General features: G+C 32.8%; 1 protein-coding gene and 1 long non-coding RNA gene across 2 annotated transcripts; one reads left to right on the plus strand and one right to left on the minus strand.

The window, feature by feature from the left end:
• Positions 1–385: 385 nt before the first annotated feature.
• Positions 386–1,788, minus strand: LOC131012255 (uncharacterized). The gene is made up of 2 exons (XR_009097251.1): positions 1,286–1,788; positions 386–662 (listed from the first exon to the last, which is right to left on the minus strand). It is a non-coding gene; the product is annotated as an uncharacterized LOC131012255 (long non-coding RNA).
• A 5,118-nt stretch (positions 1,789–6,906) lies between these two features.
• Positions 6,907–10,188, plus strand: LOC131012256 (uncharacterized). Its single transcript, XM_057940161.1, has 2 exons — positions 6,907–7,481; positions 8,637–10,188. Exon 2 carries the CDS (start codon positions 8,746–8,748, stop codon positions 9,247–9,249), a length of 504 nt encoding a protein of 167 aa, XP_057796144.1. The 5' UTR covers positions 6,907–7,481; positions 8,637–8,745; the 3' UTR covers positions 9,250–10,188.
• The last annotated feature ends 970 nt before the right edge of the window (positions 10,189–11,158 follow it).

An 11,158-nucleotide genomic window follows, 5' to 3' on the forward strand; every position in this document is an offset into this window, starting at 1 on the left:
CATATTTATGTGAATAAGGAATAAAGTTTGCTGAATAATTTATATGATACTCATAAATTGTGAATAAGGAAACTATATTGTTGAATAAAGTAGCATTTTTCATGAATAATCGTATCTGAATTTTGTCATTTTGGTCAATAATTCGGTGAATATGGTCATTTTGATCACTATATTATTATGTGTATAATTTTAAAATATGATTCGATATCCGAATGAAATAGGCAACATTAATGAATAATATCAATAATTCAATGAATAAAATAAGAATTAGTTTCAATGTGTAAGCTAATATGTGATTCATATTTCATATTTAATGAATATGTCATTATAAGATGTCGAATAATAATACAAATATTCTAAATAAAAACAATTTTTTATACAAATATACAATAATTTAAAGCAATTCACTATTCATATTAAACAAATATGTCACTATAAGATGTCGAATAACAATACAATTTTTCTGAACAAACATAAATGACATAGAAATCCAACACTTCATCTTAATTCTATTGAGCTGTATTTTTTTCCCTCTCTTAATGCTCTTCATCCAAGAGTAAATCCAATTCTTGCTTGGTGACCTCTGTGATGTCTGCTTCTCCCTGGATTCCTTAATCACCTCCACAATTGTATAGCGGGAGCTTCAAGTCAAATTTAACATTCTGAATACGATACACTTATTGTGAATAAGCTAGTATTATATTTGAATAATTTAATTTTACAACCAAATAACATTTAAATAAAAAATAATTATTTAATCATAGATGGTTTTACAATTTCGTCAATATTTAATTCACAATCATATTAAAATAAGAAATAATTTCTGCACCAAGAGTCTAAAATGGCACAAACAGTAAAATCAATAAGAGTAAAATATATCTACAGTAAGAGCAACTCGCAATCAAATTCTAAAATACAGCAAACATATGAATAATATACCACCACATAATGAATAACCATAATTTTTAAATGAATAAACTTGTTGGGAACATCAATTAATTCGTTTATTTTATCCAAGCATATTGAGAATAAATAATGTAAAATAAAGTAGCGAAAGATGTGTTTTGTTTCTTCATAAAGTTACAGCAAACTCCACATTTATGTTAGCAAAACTTCAGCAGTTCCCAATCAAAATATCAGTAAAACCAAAATTTTACAATTCCCATTTTATATATATAAGATTTAGCAGAAAATTCAAAAGAGAGAAGATATGAATAGCAGAAGACATATATTCATTCAAAAAATAAAATATTCAGTAAAACATTCTTAAGAATCGCAGACTTACTAAAGAGAACGTCTTTGTGGATACACCTCTACTCGCTAATCTTCGACTAACTATAGATTCGTCAGACGGAGAAGATATCGGTGACCAGAGCGACGGTCCGATCTACTGGGTTGCACTGCACCGACGAGAGAGTGGCGGACGCTGCCATTCACCGCTGTTATCGACGGCGAGAGGGGATGCGGCAAGTTGTGGCAGACCCGCCGAACAGGGAGAAGGAATTGGGGAGGCGGCGCGGTGGCGATTGTAAAACTTGCTGATGAATCGGCGTATCACTTTCGCCGGCCAAACCATATAAAATAAACTATAAAACTTACGTTGTATTGTCGCCGGAAAAATGGCCAAATTCGACGCTGCAATTAGAGTTGAATCGCCGCCTGGTGTAGGGTTTTCTGAAGAGCCAAGTGGTTGTGCGGAAGACGTGGGTTGAGGGGGAGTAATTTCAATTTTTACTAGCGTTAATTTAGGAATGACAGTTCACCAAATAGAGAAATTGACTACTCTACCCCTACACGATTTTTTTATTGCTGTTTTGGTTATTCAGAAGAAAAAAAAGGGGAGATTAATGATTAATTACCTTCAATCTTGACCATTAATCTGTTCAGATTCAATGGTTAAGATTAATTCCTTATTCTCTATACTAAGGGAATTCCTTGTGGATCCCTACCCTATATATATATATATATATATATAGAACATATTAATTCATTAGATATTACACTAAATCTTTTTGATATATATCTATAGCTATTTGATAAGCTTATAACCCAATAAAATATACTCCCTCCGTCCACGAAATGAGTACTCATTTGTGGACGGCACGGGTTTTAAGAAATGTATTGAGTGTAGTGTGAATAGAATAATGGTCCCACCTTTTTGAGTGTATTAATTAAAGAGTTTTGTGGGGTACACTTGCCAAAAAAGGAAATGGGTACTCATTTCGTGGACGGACGAAAAAGGAAATATGGGTACTCATTTCGTGGACGGAGGGAGTATTTAGAAGAATATATATTAATTCATTATATATACATTAAAACTCTATCCAATTTCATATTCTATACTACTACATATTTAAATATATCAATTATTAGAATTACAAAATTATACTATTTGATTTCATCTTTCATCCCTATATTGAAAAATATGTACTCGTGGTTTTACTTCACTTTTCTACGAAAAGAAGAAGAGTTAGATTCCAAAAATACTACAATATATTAATTCATTAAATATAAATTAACAATCTATATGATTTTATCTTTCATCGCTACATTAATTAAAAATATATCTTCAGTTTTATATAATTATGAAAAAAAATAGTTTTTCAAAATTTTAATATTATTATGAAATTTATTACAATTATTCAACTCTAATAATTTATTAATGTGAAGTTCATTAATTGTGTGCAACGCACACACTCTCTGCTAGTGATAATAAAAATATATATATTGTAGCATCATAAAAAATAATAGCTCCCTTAGTTTAATTTATGATTTTGACTTAGTTTATTAACTATAGAAATATATTTAAAGCATTTCCATTGTTAAATTCGATCTCCATCTTATTTTACTCAAAGTTGCAGATTAGATTTGGAGCTTATAAAGTGTTGTAAGTTGTCTTAGTCCTATTGGAAAATTAGATTTCGAATTATGAGCAAAATAATATTTCAAAAATTCTTTTATGGAACCTTGTAGATATATCCACTGACTTTTGCATACGAGAACTTGTGTTGATATAATTTATTTTTATTGTATAACTGTATGGTAAATAATATATTAATAATTAATGTTAGGCGCATCCATAACTTTCGACAAATGATTATAAATTTATCAAGAAAAAAAAAATCTATTGTACAATAACTTGTACCGTACATTGTAGTATATAATATTTATCGAATCCAAGATTTTTAACGTCAAGCATTAATTAACACATGTACACTAATTTTATTTTTTATATTCTTGCACATTTACTATTTATGCATGTTATATGTAATTTTGCAAAAATGCAGAATTTGGAAATCCCGCCTGATATTTTTACTTTTATTTATAATTTACTTGACAAATAATTATTTTGAAACGAGCTTTGCGATATTTAGAAGGATATGACCACTAGGCTATCAACGATTACCTTCGAACAAGGGTATACTCCAGTGAGATTGCGATTTTTCGTGAGATTATAAGTACAATGAATAAGAGTCATAAGACAGTATATAATTGAATAAGGTAGTATATACTGATGAATAACGATATTAAAAAAAATTGTAATTTTTTTGTTTCCTATAGAATTCTGGTAAAAAAATTCGCATTCTAGATAAATATTAGTCATAAGATACATAAAATCAGCATCCACAAATCAATCTAAGATCTCACCATATATGGGGATCTCAAATCAATCTAAGATCTCACCATATATAGGGATCTCATTAGAGCGCTCCCATATATATATATATATATATATATATATATATATATATATATATATATATATATATATATATACTAGCGTCAAACCCGGCGAAATTCGACGGGAATCATTTTGTGTCATCATTTATAATTATTTTATGTTATTTTTATTACTATACCATATGAAATAGTTTATATATAAAATATTTCTTTAATTAATTTGATATGATCAAATTAAATTAGTAATACAATATTTGAAATAATATTAATCTTAATCACTATCGCCAAATAAATGTAGGTTGTGATAATAGAAATACATTTTTATATAAATATTCATTTGATGAAGTTTAAACAAACTTGATATGGGATTGAAAATTTTAGAAGAGAAAAATATGTAAATTTAAAGTATGATATGATGTACGATTGATGTGTCGCATCTGCTGTTAATCGTATATCGATAATATTTACTCTCTCCGTCCCTCAAACATTTTTTTTTTCTATTTTGGTTCGTCCCCAAAACATCTTGCTAACCTATTTTTGGAAACAATTTCATTAATTATTATTCTTACAATTTCACTTTTTGTGGGACTCATTCTCCACTTTCACTAACTATCACTCTTATAATTTCACTTTTTGTGGGACCCATTCTCAACTTATCAAATACATAATTAACTTTTATTAAAACCCGTGTCATCATCTCTTAGGAAGATGTTTGGGGAACGGATGGAGTATTAAGTTTGTTCAAATTCTTTAAATTTGACGAATAAGAAATAATTTAACTAAACATATGTCATCTGAGTATCATCTCATATGGACCCAATAAAACCAGATAATTATATGAAGCTCTAAAGACCACATATGACATTTGAACGTCAAAATTTTGAAAACCATATTCTTTGGAGTTTGAAATACCACAACTGAATTTTGAGCATCATCTTGTATGGAGCTTGAAGATTATAACTTACTTGTGAGTATCATTTTATCTAGAATTTGTGAAACTATAATTAAGTTATGAGAATAATCTCGTCTCAAACTTTAAACAACATCGTCAAATTTAAAATCATATTCAATCATATATATATATATATATATATATATATATATATATATATATATAGTTAATTATTTAAGTAAATGCAGGTATATATAAACGTATTATATATATACATATTAATTTGTGAGTATGATGTGATAAACTTAAACTAATATTATATAATAAAATAAAATACAAATATAAATCTTTTTTAGATACGGAAATTGATTAAAAACTTAGAAAAAAATAAGAATGAATGAAAATTGAAGAAAATTAAAATAGAGTGATTATACGGCGCCACGTAGGATATGATTTATTTTGCTATTATATATATATATATATATATATATATATATATATATAGATAGATTGAGCATAGGCATGTATTTTATTTATTTATAACATTTAGTTGAAGAATATCATTTCTACAAAACGAATTGACATTTGAATTGATTGCTTTTCGTGGATTAATTTATTGGTATACTTTATTTAAGTTTTAGTCACACTTGGAACAATCTCAATTAAGTGGGTATAAGGATTCCTATTCTGGATGCCATCAGTTAAATTTTTCGAGTGAAATAAAGGTGGATTGTAAGGCACGATGAGTTCTTGTTGGTCATTGAGTAGATATATATAAGAAAAGTTGGTACGAGGTTGGGAGGGATTTCAGGCGTTTGAAAACAGACGAATGAACCCTCGAAGTGCTAATGTGTTTTAATTTGGCTGGGTTCCGATAATCAAATGGATATGTAGGATTTATAATTAAATGGATATGTTGGATTTATCTAATAGTTTTATACAATTATTTAATAGTACAGACTTTATCTAATAGTTTTATACGATTATTTAATAGTATAGAATTTATCTATAAATTTATATGATTATTTAATAGTTTTTAAATATAAAAAATGATTAGAAATGTATAAATAAATAAGAATGAATGAGAATTGAGGAAAATTATAATAAAGTGATTATACGATGCCACGTAGGATATGATTTATTTTGCTATAATGTAAAAATTGATTAGAAATATATAAATAAATAAGAATGAATGAGAATTGAGGAAAATTAGAATGGAGTAATTATACGATGCCACGTAGGATATGATTTATTTTGCTATAATATATGGATATGTAGGATTTATAATTAAATGGATATGTTGGATTTATCTAATAGTTTTATACGATTATTTAATAGTATAGAATTTATTTATAAATTTATATGATTATTTAATAGTTTTTAAATGTAAAAATTGATTAAAATGTACAAATAAATAAGAATGAATGAGAATTGAGGAAAATTAGAATGTAGTGATTATACGATGCCATGTAGGATAAGATTTATTTTGCTATAATGTAAAAATTGATTAAAAATATATAAATAAATGAGAATGAATGAGAATTGAGGAAAATTAGAATGAAGTGATTATACAATGCGACGTAGGATAAGATTTATTTTGTTATAATATATGGATATGAAAACTAATTTTTTTGAGAACCATGCCCGTGAGCAGCGATTTGATCATATGACGGAATCTGTGTACCTGAATCCTCGATGTCTTTCTTGTTCACTTGCGCTGTAATAACTGCTTGTGTCGTATAATAAAGCGCAATAATGAAACAATAAATATTACTCCCTCCGTCCACGAAAGATATGCCACAATTTCCTTTTTCGTCCGTCCACGAAAAATATGCCACATCCATTTTTAGTAGTAGGGTCCACACCATTTCACTCACATTTAAAGTGGGACCCTTACTCCACTACCAACTTCACTCACATTTTATTAAAACTCGTGCCGAAAGTAAAGTGGCATATCTTTGGTGGACGGAGGGAGTACTACACTATAACGTTAATTTATTAATATTTTACTCTACAAATATTTCTAATAGATATTAATGACACGCACTTTTCAAGATGGCTTTTTCCTTCGATAGATTATCAATAATGATTTGTAACTCAAAACTCTCAACCCATTACCAATTGAGTTGGGTTCTATTATCACACATTTTTCAAGAATTTGGAACCACACTTTTTCTTTTTTTTTTTTGTAATATTGATAGCAACAACACTAAACTATTCTCGTAGTTTAAGTTTCAAATTGGATTTATATAGCTAATTTTCATAACTATTAAACTTGAAATTATTAATTAGAGTTTGCTTTGATTTATCAAGATATTTTTTTTGAGCCAAAAACGAAACTATTAATCAAGAAGAAATGTTTGCACCAGAGGGCAGAACATCACGAGAACACAAGCAAAACGAAGAACTAAGAGCATAAGAAGCTAATTTGTCGGCCATGGAGTTCCCTTCTCGAGGCGTCCAGCTGAAGGCAAAGCATTGAAACATCCCTTTCATATCTTGAATCTTTTTCAAGGTATCACCCAGGTAGGACAGATCACTATCATTTCGAGCAAGCATCCAGTAAAGTTGTTGGCAATCAGTTTCAGCTATCACCTCTCTCACACCCTTTTCCTAGCACATTTTGAGACCTTCCAGCAAAGAAATCGCTTCCCCCTCCACAACTGTATAAGCTCCTTTCATGAAACCAAACCGGCAGCCCAACAGAGAGCCATCACCTCTGCTTAGCACAGCTCCAATACCGATACTTGTTCCCTCCTTCATGGCAGCGTCCGAAGCAACCTTGCAAATATCTTCCCCATCGCCTACCAAAATAGAAACATGATGGCGAGTAGTAGAAGAACAAATCGGTTTTGTCCATTGTGCTCGAGCCGCAATTCCCAGGCAATCCTCTTTTGACATATTTAAGGTTCCCAACTTTATTTTTCAATTCTCTAGCTTTTAGTTTTAATTGCTTTCTAGTTTTTAGAGCTTGGATTGGATTTCTGCAAGGATTGAAGATTCGGGATTATTCTTCCAATTTTATTAAGAGTTTTTATTTAATTCAGTTCATTCAATTTCTATTTTTTTTAATTATATTTATGTTTTCTTTTTATATGTCTGGCTAGCTAGGTTTTTAATCTGATTTTAAGGTTTGTAATAGTTAACTGAATTCATGTGATTAATTTGTTAATATTTTTTTGCCTTCCAGTTTATGATTCATAATTCCTTGTGCTTGAATTCTTGTGAATTATCTGATCAATAGTTTGCATGTGTAGCTATTCGGTTTGAGATCTAGCGGAGATAACTGTTTAGCAGATGCTCTAATTGTTGGCGCAGTCGGATAGAACCCACGCCTCACTAGCGAGGATCTTGGGTTCGACTTCCCTGGGCGAAAATTATGATTATCTCATAGTTTCCCTTAGTTATAACTGTTTAGCAGATTCAGGAATGTATGATATGATTTTAACCCTTGAGACCTAGCGGAGATAGGTGGATCATAGAGAGCTATTCTTATGTGTTTTTGGGAGTTAGTAGATTTTCTTGAGACCTAACGGAGATAGAGAATTTTCTAATCTACGATCGCTACTTCTCTAGCGAGAGTAATTGATTAAATGTGTGATCTCTCATCATAACTGGATTAAATTGGTAATTAGGATTAATAGATTGATTGTGTGAATTCGGTTAATGACTTTACTTCCCTAGGATTAGTTGTTTTATTATTTGATTTATCCTCTTTATTATTTGCTTTGTGTTATTCTAAATTTCAATTCAATCATTATTTTTCTGTTGGCTGGATTTTGTGAAAATCTGAATTGTGAATATTTAGAGTTATTTTGTTTATCAGTCCCTGAGGATACAATATTCAGTTACTTTTTATTTGCCACAATTATACTGTGTTAGTTGCAGTTTACGTTGCTAATAAATAAGTGATCAATTTTTTTGGCGCTGTTGTCGGGGACTGTGTAGAAATTACTTTAATATTTATGATAGGACTTAGCAGTAATTCAGGCGTTTACTATTTTATTTATTTTCTGTTCTTTTTTTTCATGTGGTTTTGATTCTTGCATCTGGAGTTTTGTAGGTAGTGCATAAACACACGATCTCGGAATCTACCTCTTGAAGATTTTGATCCTGAGATTGAAGCTTCATACCGCCGCAATAACAGTCAGATAAAGCGAGAGAAATTGGATATGATGGCTACTGCTGAACAAGTTCGTGCTCTGCTGGAGCAGCTGCAACATTTATTGGAAGATCAGAAAAAGCTAGAGGAGCAGAAGCAACCTGCGATTGATGAGGCATTCGTTCCTCAATATGAGTATCAAGATCCTCCTAAAGTTAATGCGAATAATTTTGAGTTGAAAACTGGGCTAATCATGATGGTGCAACAGAACCAGTATGAAGGCAATGCTGTGGAAGATCCTAATGCGCGTCTGGCGCAGTTTCTGGAGCTGTGTAGCACAATAAAGATAAATGGAGTCTCAGATGATATTATCCGACTTCGTCTTTTTCCTTTCTCATTGCGGGATAAAGCGAAGTCATGGTACCATACACTACAGCTGGGAGCAACTCCTAGATATGAGGATGTAGCACATCTATTCTTATGCAAGTTTCATCCTCTTGGCCTCGCCCTGAAGTTGAAGATGGACATTGTGCAGTTCCAGCAGTTCGAGGGAGAGACGCTGACAGAGATATAGGAGAGGTATCAAGAGAAGCTAAGGAAGTGCTCATCCCATGGTTTTGATGAAGGCACGCTAGTAGTTATATTTTACAATGCTTGTGGAGAACGTACGAGGATGCACATGGACACAACTGCGGGTGGTTCTCTGCTAAGGAAATGAAGCTCTGAAGCGATGGATATCATAGATAGTATGGCTGCCATGAGTTATCAATGGCCATCAGAAAGAGTTCAGTTGAAGAGGGTGGCAGCTGCTTCCAGTTCTGATCCTATGGCATTGATTTCTACTCAGCTGGCAGAGTTGAATGCGAAGATCGCTGCCTTGTCTGTTGGCACTCCTGAACCAACTGTGAGAGACCCAACAGGCGTAGAAGACGCTGATTATATCCATGAAAGAAATTATGGGAATTTCCAGCGTGGAAAGTATGGGAAAATCCATCTTTTCATCCCAATAATAGAAATCACCCAAACTTTTCCTATTCTAACCTCAACAATGCTCTGTAACCTCCACCTGGATTCTTTGTTTCTAGTGGAGGAGTTATTAATGAGCGAAAGAAGAAATTACTTGAGGAGATGATGCAGCAGATGTTAGGGAAGATGAATGGTTTGGAAACGACTGTGGGTGCGCGGATGACAAATATTGAGAATCAAGTAGGTCAGCTAGGAAATACTGCTTCAGCGCTGTTCAAGTAGGTGCAGATGTTGGAGACTCAAGTTGGCCAAATTGGCCAACCATGCAGCTGCGCAGAGCAGGCCTTGACATACCGAAGGCAAGTAGAAGGGCCAATGCAATGTGATTTTTGATGGTGCTCTGTCCCAAGTAGATGAGGAGACGATAGAAATCTCTCTGGCCAGCTGTGGGAAGATGAGCAAGGAGCACGAACCGCCAAGTGAGGAACCATACAAGGCTCATGTTTCACTCAGGGAATACATCCCAAAGGCTTTGTTTCCCTGTAGGCTAATAGGTGCTTGAAGAGCAATATGCTGTGAAGCCGAGCAAAAAGGTGGACTCCAATGAAACAGAGGGTGGAGATCCCCCATAGAAAAAACGATAAAGAAGCTGTTAATCCCGAGAAGCCAGAGCATAGGCGTATAATGGAAGATCTAGAGAGATTACTTGAAGAATCGGACCGGCGTGCACAACATCAGACTCATCAAAGCTGCAGGATGCCAAGGAGAAAGATGAGGAGGAAAAAATCCATCCAACAAAAGATTGTGACACTGAGCTGCCAATGAAGCTACTATCGAAGAATGAAGATTCGGGTAGCTTCACCATTGAGTGCGAGATTGGCGGGGAAATTTTTTCCAAAGCTCTTTGTGATTTAGGGGCTAGTGTCAATGTGATGCCCTTTACTATTTTCAATCGTCTTGGTATTGGAGATCTCAAGCCGACCTCGATGGTGATTCAGATGGCGGACCGATCAAGAGTGAAGCCGAGAAGAAATCTTGAAGACATCTTTGTGAAGTTTGACAAGCTTGTCTTTCCTACGGATTTCTTAGTCCTAGACATACCTGAAGAAGCAAATCCGCCGTTGATCCTTGGTCGGTCATTCTTAGCTACGGGACGGGCTCTGATTGATGTGCCGAATGGAAGCATTATTTTTCGCGCAGCTGATGCGCATGAGTCCTTTACCTCTGTTCGTGTTGGGCGGCCTGTCACGCCCGCTGCGTTTGATGTTCATTGAGTCCATAAGGTATCGTCGAGCTCTAGACGTTAAATTAAGCACTTGTTGGGAGGTAACCCAACCGTTTTCTTGTTTGTTTTTTCTTTCTTTTGATTTCTTTTGGTTTCTTTGTTTTCTTTGTTTTGTTTCTTTTGGGAGTTTAGTGCAGTTGAGCTTGGAAGATGCGGAATTTACGCCATGTCCATACCACCACCTTGGAGCATATGTTTCTGTGAGTAGTGACACACATATCATCATCTCTCC

This window comes from Salvia miltiorrhiza, chromosome 2, assembly GCF_028751815.1.
Source record: "Salvia miltiorrhiza cultivar Shanhuang (shh) chromosome 2, IMPLAD_Smil_shh, whole genome shotgun sequence".
In the NCBI taxonomy this organism is placed as follows: domain Eukaryota; kingdom Viridiplantae; phylum Streptophyta; class Magnoliopsida; order Lamiales; family Lamiaceae; genus Salvia; species Salvia miltiorrhiza.